Below are 14,237 nucleotides of genomic sequence, written 5' to 3' on the forward strand. Positions count from 1 at the left end.
ATTGGCATATGTGCATACTGTGCGTATTGTCTCGATATAGACTTAATTCACAAGCGTTATAAGCAAAGATGGATAGTGACTAGCAGTGGAATCCAATTAGAGACTGACCAGTTGCAGTCATAAACATCAATGGGAAGATTCAAACAAACAATACTAATTGAATTTAAACTTTACCCCATTGCACAAGCAAGTGGTTATCAGGACTCAGTAGCTGAATGGATAACGCGATGGCGTTTGGAGCGAAAGGTACTGGGTTCGAGTCTCAGAATGAACATCAACTGTGAGATGTAGGCACATCCAGCTGACAAGTCCCAAATAGGACGAAACGCGGGTTCTGAATTCCATTGCTAGCCACTATCCATATTTGCTTACAAGTTAAAGCTATTCTTAACTGATTAACACTTAAAATATACGTCGTTCTAATTCAATATCTTGAAACAGTATGCATAGAATTACTATAAATTAAAACAAGCATAAATTTCATAAGGAATCCATCAATGTGTCAATAGACCTAGCTTAACTCAACAAGTTTAGGAAAAAGTCGAAATTAATTAACTTCAAATAAAAAGAGTCCAAATCATTCGTTGGTAAACCATCAAAATACGTAGAGTACTGAATAGATGTCTTGTCATTATGTATCACTCATTAACAGTGATTATTTGTGGCAAAAATGTTCTAATGAATAAACTAATTCCCTTAAATTACTTAAAAACATCCTTGATACTTATCAAAAAATTTACTGAAGTAGGTAGTATTGTGGAAATAAAAATAATGTTGATAATATTCACTGTCTGCTTACCAGCTTCCTTTGGTGGGAACTGTTCACGATATAATGAATTTTTTGTAAATGATTCTTTATTTCTTACGATCTGATCTGTCCGTCTCCATCCTTTGTGTTTTGAATCATAATCATCAATAAGCCAATCTCTTGGTTGCTGATCTAATAAACTAGTCAACGAATAACTATGATTCTGATATTTATTTGGATTGAGTTGTGTATGTACACATGAGATAGATTTTTCTTTCTCACCTGAATCCCAATCAATTGTACTTTTGTATGCTGAAACCTTATTTGTATTGTTAACAGATAATAATGCATTTTAGGTTAAATCATTAAGAGTAGTTTATTAAAAACGACAAAATATGAGCATCTCTCTGTATACGAAGATCATAAATCATGATTCGCCATAGACCTATATCAAAGATTTGTAATTGAGTGGTGACGGGATTTCGTCGAATAAAATGGCCACTAGTTTATGTGACTTGACACCCTAAATACTGTGGTGATCCATTGAGTGGTCAATGCTCAATGACCAATCAGTTGTAAATATCTTAGTTCTATGATTGTGGCCTGAGTAGCTCAGTGTTAACGTTTTGAAATGTAAGGCTGTCTAATTTGAGTTTGAATTACACAGGAAGCGTCAACTTTTCGTAACTGTAGTTAAGCCTCTCTAACGAGTGTCAACTAGTACGAAACCTGGATCCATGGTTTCCTGACGATTCTATTCAAACATCTTGGACTATCAAATCTTAATCTATAACCATTAACTGGAAAAATATATTCATGTTAATAAACATCTTTCATGCAAATATTTTGCTTTCATATTCCAACTACTGACATTTTTTAAAATAAATCCTATTTTTACAAATAACTTACAATTAATTAAACAACTGGTAATACATGAATCACAGGCTCAATCTCACTCCTTAATTTTTTTCATAGACCGTAATTTCCCTATGGAATTGACTTTTTTTTATCTTAAACATAATCCATAGTCACTTTACCATAAATGAACATTGTTCTTATAAATGTCAGTTAGTTTGTTATTGGTTGAAATCTAAGGTTTGGGTTTTATAATCTCTATATTACACATTTCAAAAGGTTTGATAATGATAGCTATTAGAAAGCTTATTAAAAATAGTGATATATTGTATCTTATTATAGCTAGTCTACATTAAATTGTTGTTCTTATCAGTTAAAAATTGTGAAACTATGAAAATAATGGATTTTCTACTAAAGGATATAAAACTCTATCTACTCTTAACTTATCATGTACAATCTTACTAACCATTATCTAAACTATTCATACTATGAGGGAATGCTTTCAATTAACCAAATATATAAACAAACTGTCAGATGTTAAATTTTACAGTTGAGATCATGAATCGATTGAAGCTAGACCACCATGGAAAAGCTGGAAGCACTGGACGGCTGTTTTGTCTTATGGTGGAGCTCCTCAGCAGTGCGCGTCCACGATCCCACTCGCAGGATTCAAACCCGAGACCTTCGGTCTCGCAGGAATTCTAGAAGTTCTAGTGAGAAGCCGTGGCCAGTGGAGCTAATCCATGTCAGGTAGAGACAGGTATCTACCACAGTACAATGGAAGATGATTGCGCAATTTCGTGGATTGGTTGAGATTAGACGTTAACACCGTTGACTGCCGACTCAGTGATCTGAAGGTTAAGTGTTCGCGCGCGAGACCGAAGGTCCTGGGTTCGAATCCCGCGAGCGGGATCGTTGACGCGCACTGCTGAGTAGTCCCATAATGGGACGAAATGGCAGTCCAGTGCTTCCAGGTTTTCAATGGTGGTCTAACGTCAATCGCTTCATGATCTCAATCAAAACCTGAAATATTCTTTCAGTTATGGTTAGCTCACGGGCTCTCTCTCCTTATATATATAAAGATATTCTGATGTTTCATCTTACTTTTGGTTTAAAACTGCGTGCACGAATTCCTTCAGGTTCAGTTTTACGTGAAGTTCTTGGATCCCATAAATAATCAGATCTCGTTAAACTTTGTAAATCAAAATAATTAGGATCTTTTATCCATAAAGGTCGGCTTATCAAATGTCGTGAACTTTCAATTTCCGCTGATGGCATTGTTGACCTAATAATCTGTTAATAAAAAGAATTTATAATTCATACAAGACGTTCAATGGAAAAATCTGTTTAATACACTAGAAGGTTTTAACTGGATTTTGTTTATTATAAAGTTCTTCATACTTTTTTCACTAAATCACCTTGTTTCATGATTTCAAGGACTGTGGTCAATGTGTTGGATCTTGATCAATTATTGAGATAAAATTAAAATGTTAGATCATCAGATAATATCCAACATTCAACATACGAATCAATATGAAGTATATTTTTCTTAAACTACCATATGACTTTTTGATTTAGGCTCATCTCTCAGTCACCCATTTATTTTTTCCATGTCGGATAATATCCAAGTCATATAAAAATCCAACCAACATTTATGAATTTATGCATAAATAAATCATAGTGAATTCACCATATATTTGTTTTCAGCCTTAAATATTGATCTGACGACTGAAAAGTGTTCAACAATGGTAAGATATACATAGTAAAGTGTTTAACCATATATCGTTGCCTTGGCTACTCAATATTAAAACTTAACAAACTGAAAGACATCACATAAATTAAATCTATGGACGTCCTTTTATTACCTCAATGTTCATGTACAATGGTGTAATTTTGAATCTTATAATAAGGGAAATATTAGTCTTAGATTTACCAAGCTTACACAAGGTACTTATACATATAATTTTAGAGAAACAATCAATCGATTGAAATTCTCATGTATCAATCTTTATAGACAGAAAAATGTCTATTTATCATGAACACATTTTTGATGGAGTTTTGTTCTCTGAGCTGGATGGTTTGGTCGTGGAGCTTTCATCGTTCTTCTGAACGACATCATCAGCACTTCTACCCGAAGTTTGTGCTGATGATGTCGTTCAAAAGAACGATGAAAGCTCCACGACCAAACCATCCAGCTCAGAGAACAAAACTCCATCAAAATCATCCACCTGAGCTACAAATCTTCTCCAACATCTCAAAATCATAAACATATCTTTTCTGATTAAGTAGAAACATGTTTTCAGACTGAATCATTTTATGATTGAATTACCTAGATTTTGTCATTCGATAGTATGTTGACGGTTTCAATAAATTGTAAAACAATCTGTTTTCATATTTTTAGCGAATACTAACAAGCTTCATAACTTTTTTTACAAAACTATTCGATACTTAGATCATAAGAATTAATCGTGCTAATAAAATTGATATAATTAGACGCTTTTACCATCTCCTAATACCATCACTTATTTTCTAAAGTCGAATTTTAACTTTGATATATCTGTATTATTTCTGTAGTTTGAATCACGCAGTTATCTTGACTAGACTATTATCGACAATCAGAAAGCACTGCACAGATATTTTACCCTAGTAAACGACTCCTCAGACGTGTATAATCATGATCCCATCAACGTAAATCTAAAACCAGGACTTTCAGGCTCGTATACGAATGCTTAACCTCTGGACTTTTGATTCAGCGACCGATAATGTATGTATCTAACTTCAATCAATTTATGGTATTGTGTTGTTTAGTGCTTCCCGGTTTTTAGTGGTGGCTTAGTTAACATCAATTCATGATTAAAACTGTGAAAATTTTACTATATCCACAAACCACTCTTTAATAATATCGACTTCAAACATTTGTCCGTCCACTATTCACTATAAGTACGTAATTAAATTAATAGAATATTTATCTTTGTCAGTTACTCTGAAGTTAATTTTGACATATCTCAATATGATGTCGTAAGCAATACTGTCTTAACTCGATTATCACTATATCCTATAAATGAAAATCACATCAATTTTATTGAAGAAAAATTTCTTATTTATAACTGTGAATAGAAAAAACTGACATAAAAATCTTTCTCCCTTTTTATGAAAACGGTTAATCCCATCTAGATTTTCAATTGATATCATGAATGAATGAATGGAGATACACACTGCTGAGGAGCCCCATACTAGGACGAAACGGCCGTCCAGTTATTCCAGGTTTTCAATAGTGGTCTAACATTCATCCATTCGTGATATCAATTGAAACTCAACAATCTTCACAACCCTATACCGATACCTACTTAGATTATTTTTTGTGACGTGACTTAAAATTCATATGAATATAATTTCCTCTGAACAATAAGTAATACACCTTAGTTGTTTAATACTGTTAAGATATGTGTATTTTCGTTAAATTCAACTATGTAAACTCATATGATCAGTAGATCTCATAATTTCACATGTGATTATGCTGAAATCAAATAATTAATAACTCAGTTAATCGTCTGGAAGAATTACGTAACGGTTTCTATGTTTCCTGAAAACAACCGAACATATATTTACATTTCTCACAGTTTGTAAATCAAACAGAGAAAACTTTTATTTACTATTCTCAAGACAGTAAAAACTTGAAATGTGAATTCACTTAGTATTGTTTGTTTGAATCTTCCCATTGATGTGTTAGGACTGCAAATGGTCAGTCTCTTATTGGTCATATGTGCATACTGTGCGCATTACCTCGATATAACCTCTTGAAATGTGAAATGTGAAGTTAATTTTTATCAAATCAATTATCAGTCATTCTCGAAATAATGAAAAATTGAGGCTAATGTAATTGTTTTTTGGTGGTTTTTTGTTCTGTAGCTTAGATTGTCAATTGTCAAGCTTTCTTAATCTTTCTGACATTAGTGTTACTCAGAAGCCAATATGAATAAATATATAACAGTTAGGTTAAACAGAAGAACAAATCATTGAACGGTGATTGTACGACATGTACTCTTCTAAGTTCAAAAAGCATCATATTAAACGAAAAAAATTACTTCTATTTACTCAGTCCTGAACATATATTAACAGTTAAGAGACACTTACTATCATCGCCTATATTAGTAGACGTAGGCAACTATAGACACAAATCTAAATTCAAGAATATAAAAGTTCTAGATTGAAGAAAATCTAAATATGTTAAAGAATTTCTAGAAGTGTTGTACTTAGATGAATCCCTAATCAGTAGCTATATTGAAGCCGTTCCAATTTACCTATCTATACAAGCTTTGTCAATTCATCATCACATAATTAAAAGTCAACCTAATGAAATAGTCAATAAGAAAGTAAGGTTAGATGAAGTTGTAAAAATATAGTGTAAGTAACCTTATATGATCAAAGCAAAGATATGATACTCTCCGAAGAATCTCTTTGGAGTCAGTATTAGATAAACTTATCAATAATTATAATGAAATTTTCTCATTTAAACCATCCAGATACATACAATGCAACACCATAGAAAAAAATAAACTACACGAACTGCTTACTTTGATATAAAATTATTGATTTTCAAAAAATTATCATTATTTACTTCTATTCATATTGATTAATCAATTGTTTATTACTCAGTAAATACTCTACGTTTGTGGGGCCTAAATCTGACTCCAGTTAGATCATATGAATGGTTGATTGTCAAAATATACATCCTGGCTATCCTTGTATGTAATAAATGACTTAATCCGCGTTAATGAAGAAAGGAATTAAATAAGTCAAATACGAGAATGGACTTCGAATACATATATTTTGTACATTCATTGATCTGGACAGGAAATCAGTGGGATGAAGCGAATAGAAGAGAGCGAAGCAAAAATGATGCGCATTGGAGATGGCGGGTAAGCCAACTCGAGGGAACGAAGCGAAAATGGTGGGTAAACCAGCTCGCTTTAATCAAGCGTTATTAAATATTCATAGTCAAATAAAAATAAGTTACAGACATGTGATGAGTAAGATAAGATGTGTACACATACATACGCTCATATAAAAACAATCAGGGTCAATAAGTGAATAATTAGCAAGGTCCAGTCCTACTGTACGGAGCTGAAATGTGGAGAACTACTTCATCCATCGTCAAGAAGGTACAAGTATTTATAAACAGTTGTCTACGCAAAATACTCAACATTCACTGACCGGATACTATCAGCAACAGCGTTTTATGGGAGAAGACAAAGCAGCCTCCAGATGAAGAGGAAACTAGGAAAAGACGTTGGAAATGGATTGGACATACATTGAGGAAATCACCAATGTGCATCACGAGGCAATCCCTAATTTGAAATGGTGAAGGGAAGCGGAAAAAAGGAAGGTCAAATAACACATTACTTTTGGAAATAGAAGCAGATATCAAAAGGATGAATGTTAACTGGAAAGGATTGCCCAGAACAGGGTTGGATGGAGAATGTTGTTGTGCAGCCTATGCTCGTTCGCGGGGGGTAACAGGCGTAAGTAAATAAGTACCAAGGTCAAAACATGACTCAAGATGTACAGGTGAATTAGCTTGTTCAGAAGCTAAAATAAGATATATGGGCTTGATATATCAACCGACACTACACATCAGAAATACAAATGAATAATAAATTTCAGTTTGTCATTAATTTTTTTACAGTTATATTGATATTGAAAAAAAAAAAACAATAAATTATCTGAATATACTTACTATTGAATGATTTGCTTTATAAAAAACGTGATAAATTCTTTGATTAATCAAATGAAAAAATATCCGTTTTGTTTTTCTCTTATTATCATTATTATCGATGTTACCTTTTAGCACTTAGCAACAATAATTTTTTAAAGTATATATTGATTAAATCAATTATTTAATTATAATCAAATATAAAAATCAATATATATATATATATATATATATATATATATATATATATATATAAAACAAAAACAAAAATATCAACAATCTGATCAAAAATCAATAAAATTAGATGTTCTGATTGGTGTACAATGATATAGAGTGTTTTTTTTTAATTTTATTTTTAATTAATATATATTAAGTCCTTAATAATGAATCAAACGAAACTATTCAATTTATTCATTGAAATTCTTTAAAATCTTAATTCGAAGATTGAATGGATTGATAGTGATCTTTACTTACATACTTACTTATTTATATACTTACTTACTTACTTACTTACTTACGCCTGTTACCCCCAATGAAGCATAGGTCGTCGACCAGAATCCTCCAACCTACTCTGTCCTAGACCTTCCCTTGTTCACTCTTCTCATTTCTGTTTCCATTTCTCGGCTTAATGTGTTCTTTGATCTTCAGGATTCCATGTGAGAGCTTGCCATGTGACTCAGTTAGGTGATTTCCTCAATGTATGTCCTATCCACTTCGAGCGCTTCTTCCTGATTTCTTCCTCTGCTGGAGATGGTGATCTTTATTAATTCATTATTAAAAAAGGGTTTTATTAAAAGTTATTGTATTGTAAATGGGATATTTTGATTAGAAACTATTAAGACTTTTTAATAGCTAATTCAATATAAATCAGTAGAGCACTCTTGCTACTTCATTTATTAGCTAGAACAAAAAACTCCCTAATCATATGCTCACTAGTGACTGGCTCCAAGAAGTATTTCCTGGAGTTCTAGGGAGAAGTAGTAACCAGCGGAGTTCAACCAGGTCTGTTGGGAGATATCAACTAACTGAAAACATTGGTGAAATGGTTGTTCAACTTCGTGGGTTGGTTGAAGTTAGACATTAACACCGTTGGATGCCGGCCAGCTCAATGGTCTGGTGGTTAAACGCTCGCACGCGAGACTGACAGGTTCTGGGTTCGAATCTCGAGAGGTGGGATCGTGAATGCGCACTGCTGAGGAGTCCCGTAATGGGACGAAACGGCCGTCTAGTGTTTTCAGGTTTTCCATGGTGTTCTAACTTCAAATGACTCTTGATTTCAACTATATATAAAAAAAAAGAATGAGAAAAGGTTAGTAAAGATTAGAAAGTAGTTGACTACTAGTTAATGATAACAGTTTATTGACTTAACTGGCTGATAAAAATCCTGTATTTATTATTAATAAAAAATCAGTCATCATAAAAGTAGCTAGTTGGTATGAAACTTGTTAAGGACTATTAGTATTCAAATTAAATAAAAAATAAGCTAAATTTATGCTGTGAATAACTAAACTAATTACTATAACTCGAATCAATTGATGTACGGAAAAATATTAACAAACCATCAGATATAGTGGAACCCTCAAAGCAATAAAGGAAAAGAAGCACACTAAAGAACATATTGCATCAGGAATTAGAGTCAGACATCAACAGAATGAATAGCAATTGAAGATAACTGGGAATCAGAGCCTAGGACAGAGTTGGTTGGAGAGTTCTGGTACAAACTTGTACAAACTTACTTACTTACGCCTGTTACCCTCCAAAGGAGCATAATCCGCCGACCAGCATTCTCTAACTCACTCTGTCGTGAGCCTTCCTTTCTACTTCTATCCAATAGTTGTTCATTCTTCTCATGTCTATCTCCATTTCTCGGCTTAATGTGTTCTTTGATCTTCCTCTCCTCCTTTGATCTTCAGGATTTCATGTGAGGGCTTGCCATGTGACTCATTTGGGTGCTTTCCTCAATGTGTGACCTATCCACTTCCAGCACTTCTTCCTGATATCTTCCTCCGCTGGAATCTGGTTTGTTATCTCCCACAGTAGAATGTTGCTGATAGTGTCTGGCCAACAGATCCGAAGTATTTTGCGTACAACTGTTAATAAACACTTTTATCCTGTACAAACATCATAACAAAATAAAAGATTTGTTACCCTTCAATCAATTTAATCTTTGAGACAATAAACATCTATACTTATGTATAACTTTAAAGTTTAATTTGTAATTACTGTTTCTAATAATTGCCCATTTGAAACTTCCATGGTATAAAATTATATTTATGTCATTAAATAGGAATAATATATTTGTAAACTCTCAGAGAATGAATTTGACGTAAATCCAACGTTTCGCCTGGCAATCTGGTTCAAGCTTTTTCAAGCCGCTCAAATACTGTGAAACTATTCGCTCTATATTTATATGTTATTATGTATACTACTTATTAATATTTTTTTACAAAATATTATCTTTTACTAAAAATTACAGAAAATGAGATCAAATTATTCTATTGATTCAGCTATAAATTTGATCTGAACTTTTCTTTTTTTTTAGCAAGAATTTATTTTATTCATTCGGGTTTTCATGTTGAAACTATTCCATTAAATCATGTCAATTAGTTCATATACATTGAGACTTGTATTCAAACTTAACAATGAATTGTAGTGACCTGCATTTCTCGACGAGAACACGATTGGAATAATGGAAACAATTATTATTATAACCAATTGTACCAGTGATTGTTTTATCGTACTCATTGTTGTTTAATTGTATCAAAGTCACTTTTCGTCCCGCTACCCGCCTTGTTCGGTTCGAACTTTCTTACGCTCTGCCCTTACTGCCTGTACTCGTTGGCACGTCTCGGTATTCTTTCGATACTACGAGATTGCCAATAAATATACTCCATCTGGACCAGTTACAGTCTTCTGGTTTGCAAGTTATCAAAGGGACCAAGTCGGTTTTGGGCGCGTAATCTTATTGTAGTGGTGATCATAGTCAAACAAGACTCGACGCCATCTACAGAATAATTATCTAAGATTAAAAATGTTTAATGAGATGACACTGATTTTGTCATTTTTTATGATTTATTTACATCATAATTTATGAAATCTAAATAATGTCTTAGTATCCTCAAAGATTTTAGTTTATTGAATGATTGATATACTATTAAAAGGATCAAACATGAAGTACATTCACATAAAAGTCATTAGTAAAAGTAAATAAGTACAACTAATATGTTTAAATGACTAGCAAGTGTTTCATATATTTACTTTCAGCTATTGTTAAGATTTTATTCTTCACACAGGTATCTCATTTTGTGACATATATATTCATTTAACTTTGCAACGACAAAATAAAGACTTCACTTTTCGTTATTTGTTACAATTGACATATAATCATGCTTATATTCAGTATCTATTGTTTCACTGTATCAATGGTAAAGAAACGGATATAATTGTTTGGTTGTACATACAATACCGCAATTATCAAAAAATAAACCCTGTCCATGTCGTTGGTTCTCCTGCTGTATTGGCCACGGCCTTTGATTGAAGATCATAATAGTGTTATAACATTCTTTTAGGCATTTCTACACTACGTCGAAGTTTTGGCCTGAATTATTATTAAATAATACTGTCGGATCAAATCTTTCTCATTATGCCATTGGTGTCACCACGTGCAGAGGAATCTTGTCAACCAAATGAACTCATTTGTGCCTGTTATCCCAGGAGCAGCTTACAAGTAACATTCATTTCATAACAACTGCTATCATTTTGTTATTTAATATACCATTTATATTGTTAACTTCTGCGTTACTCATAAACAGACACTTAGGCTTGTAGTGTTAATTCTTTTTTGGTATATTATTGGTAACTATGTGTAATGCTATATCTCGAATAAGCTCTTTTGGTGGGATTCACCATACTCCTTTATTAATATCCAAGCAAAGCCATGAATATGTGGTATGAGGTGAATATAAGCCATTGCTTCTTTGTTGTTAACACACGCTCTATTCTCACTGCCAGCGTTCTTCGGAGGAATATGTGAGGCGATGACCACTGGTCATCAGATAGAGAGATTGTATCAGGCTTGAACATTTCATTCAATTTATCTTTTGCTCTAGAATTAAATTAATTATCAATAAGTCTCAACTGTTTAGAATGACTGTTTTCTGGGTAATAATAATGATAGTAACAATAATTTGTTCTGGAGTAATTTTCAGTTAAACGAGGCAGGGAAGTTTGCAGGCAAGATTAAAATGCTACGAATGCCTATATGTTACAAGATATATTCATAATAGAACTAGGAGAAGAAATTTTAGTCTATTAGAATATTTTTAGGGTTAGTATGACTAGAATGTACGATGAAAAAGTTAACTCGTCTTATGGTGTAAGCTACTTATGTAAGCAGCTACAAGTAGTATGTAACACCGATCGGAAGTTGAAAACCTAGCAGCCAAAAGCTATGCAAGTGGACTTGATGAAAAGGGTAACGAAATTAGGAAGAAGTTGTGAACCAAAAGAATCATATAGAACGTGAAGGATAAATGATGGAAATTTGCAAACGAAGTATTCAATGCATAGTTATCATAATTTACCAAGAGATTCTGTAGGTATTTTGTTAAAATACATTTGGTAGTCCCCACCTTTGTTCTCGTTCATGATAGTCTTATTGACGTTGCGTTACGAAAGACAACTGGAGGTCGAGAAATAGTGCGATCATGATCCAGAACTGTTTACAGCAAGAAATGTTGGGATAAATGCTTAGAAGTTCAGTTAAAAACACCAGCTACAACATAATGTCTAGTAATTTATGATAGTAATCCACAGGTAATAGATTTAACAGTATTATAGTTGGAAGAACTATAAGTTCTTCTGACATATCGTAGGTGCCGAATAAGGCGTATGAAAGAGTCATGCTTTCCTCATACACTTTTGATGGTGCATTCTGATGATTTTTAAGGAAGGAATAAAGGAAAGTTAGCAAATGAGATAGTATTTCTGACTAGTGAAGTTGAGTCGTTTATAATGAAAACATCGGGGTACAATTACTTAAACTTTTCTCATTTGATGAACTGTGAAGCTAGCGCATTCAGATGAGTTAAAAGAAAAACAAGTCAGTAGTACAAGGTACTATGAAGGTGAAGGAGATCTAAAAGGGCGAAAAAAGTTTAAGATCATATGGATCTCTAAAATATAGTAAGGAAAATTCAGTGCTTGGTTATGCAAATATCTCCGAGTTTTCGAGTGATTATAGATTTCAATTATTCTTATTCGCTTCTTAAAATCATGAGTGAGCCCTTTTATTTACCGAAACAGTCTAGTTTGGTTTGTGGTAGCCTTTCTTGGTAGGAATTCAAGTAAACTCAGGGTCAGAAGTCTGAGTCAGAGAAATGGTTTTCATAAGAAAGCAACACCAATATCATGAACCGTAAGGGGACGTATGCAGACAAAATGCTCTACCCTAAAGGTAGGATTGCTGTTATTATGCTGCACTCTCACTTGGGTACAGACGAGTTAATTAACAGACTGGTGAGTCTTCTGAACTTGGTAAAGTACATAAACCCAAACAATGCACACAATTTTTTGCAATTGGTATCAAGAATATTATTTGCATTATCATTGGATTACGTACGGACAACCGAGGATTGTACATGAATATTGACGTATTATATCTGTACATCACACCATAACTAGTAATTTATTCTCGTACAATCTCAACACAAACCTTGTCACAACAAGACTTTGATATTGTTTCCCTAAACATTATCTTACAAGGTCGATTCAGTGAGCAATACTATTGTTTATTCTCACCCGACCAATTCCAGTCATATTCATAATTTTAAGTCACGTATTCTTTTTTATTATGTCTCAAGATACTTCCATTTTCGTGTTCCCTATGTCCTGTTTAATGGGGGACATACCTCTACTACCCTTTAAAGCATATGACTGTGTATTATAATTTGGTGTGTTAAAAGCATTTCTGTCACACCTGAAACCACCAGTTAAGCTACAAAGTTCAGTTTTACTACTCCGTACAACCGGATGAGACTGTAGACCAAGTGAGTGATGTCATACTAAAACCAGATATTTTGAAACAGAAAGTCATTAGAGCCCCCTCTTTTATCTGATCATTAAACGGTAGAGTAGCTTGTATTAACACTCTTACGATCAATTTCGATAACGGTCAATCCCTATCAAACCCTTCCATATGACAGACAGGCATAGTAACAACTCGTTTATTTCTTTGTATTGATAGAATCGCTATCGTACAGACGCAAGCATGTGTATTTAAATGCTTATTACATGCTACGCATATTTCTGTCTAACTCAAATTTAAATCTAGCTCGATGCATTATTCTTCTCTCATATATCTGTGCTTGTATTATAAAAACAAGCTGCACCTTAATTCGCCTTTTTATTTGATGTGACCATAAATTTGCCACTATATTCGCTTGAAAGGACTTGTTGGCCTTTTTGCTTCAAATCAGCCTGATGTGTTTGTAATTCTGTGCTCCACACGAACAGGTAATAAATTGTAGTCACAGCTTTTTGTTGTCTGCCAAATTTATTCCCGTGTGGTCCCGTAATAACGGTTATCAGGGTAAACGTTCAACGGGGCAACGCACATTGTAGGACTTTAACGATCTACAACTGAGCGATAATACGTCATCACAAATAAGGAGGAAAGTTATAGACATTTCGAGCGGCACGTAGATTGATCACAGGCGACTGCGGTGGTCAGTATTCGATATTATCCTTAAACATCGTATATTGTTCGTCCTGATAACCGTTACTCGGTAATGCCCCAACGGTATATAAATCAGAAGGCGATTATGAAGTGTTGATTACGTTTATTATTGAACCACGCAGATATAGCCAAAATTACAGGCACGTTAAGCAAGCATGAAAGAGTAGTGCCGTAAAGCAATCGAA

General features: G+C 33.5%; 1 protein-coding gene across 1 annotated transcript in view; it reads right to left on the bottom strand.

Annotated features, from left to right (window-relative positions):
* Smp_149710 (hypothetical protein) overlaps nucleotides 1–5,743 on the bottom strand; it is a gene marked incomplete at both ends in the record, with an annotated part of 9,862 nt that extends 4,119 nt beyond the window's left edge. Inside the window, 3 exons of the mRNA XM_018790645.1 lie at nucleotides 800–1,067; nucleotides 2,708–2,896; nucleotides 5,738–5,743. Of these exons, the coding sequence (XP_018646156.1) occupies nucleotides 800–1,067; nucleotides 2,708–2,896; nucleotides 5,738–5,743 (463 nt within the window). The remainder of the gene's footprint in view (nucleotides 1–799; nucleotides 1,068–2,707; nucleotides 2,897–5,737) is intronic.
* Between the last annotated feature and the right edge of the window lie 8,494 nt (nucleotides 5,744–14,237).

The sequence above is a fragment of the Schistosoma mansoni genome (assembly GCF_000237925.1).
Source record: "Schistosoma mansoni, WGS project CABG00000000 data, supercontig 0049, strain Puerto Rico, whole genome shotgun sequence".
NCBI lineage: Eukaryota > Metazoa > Platyhelminthes > Trematoda > Strigeidida > Schistosomatidae > Schistosoma > Schistosoma mansoni.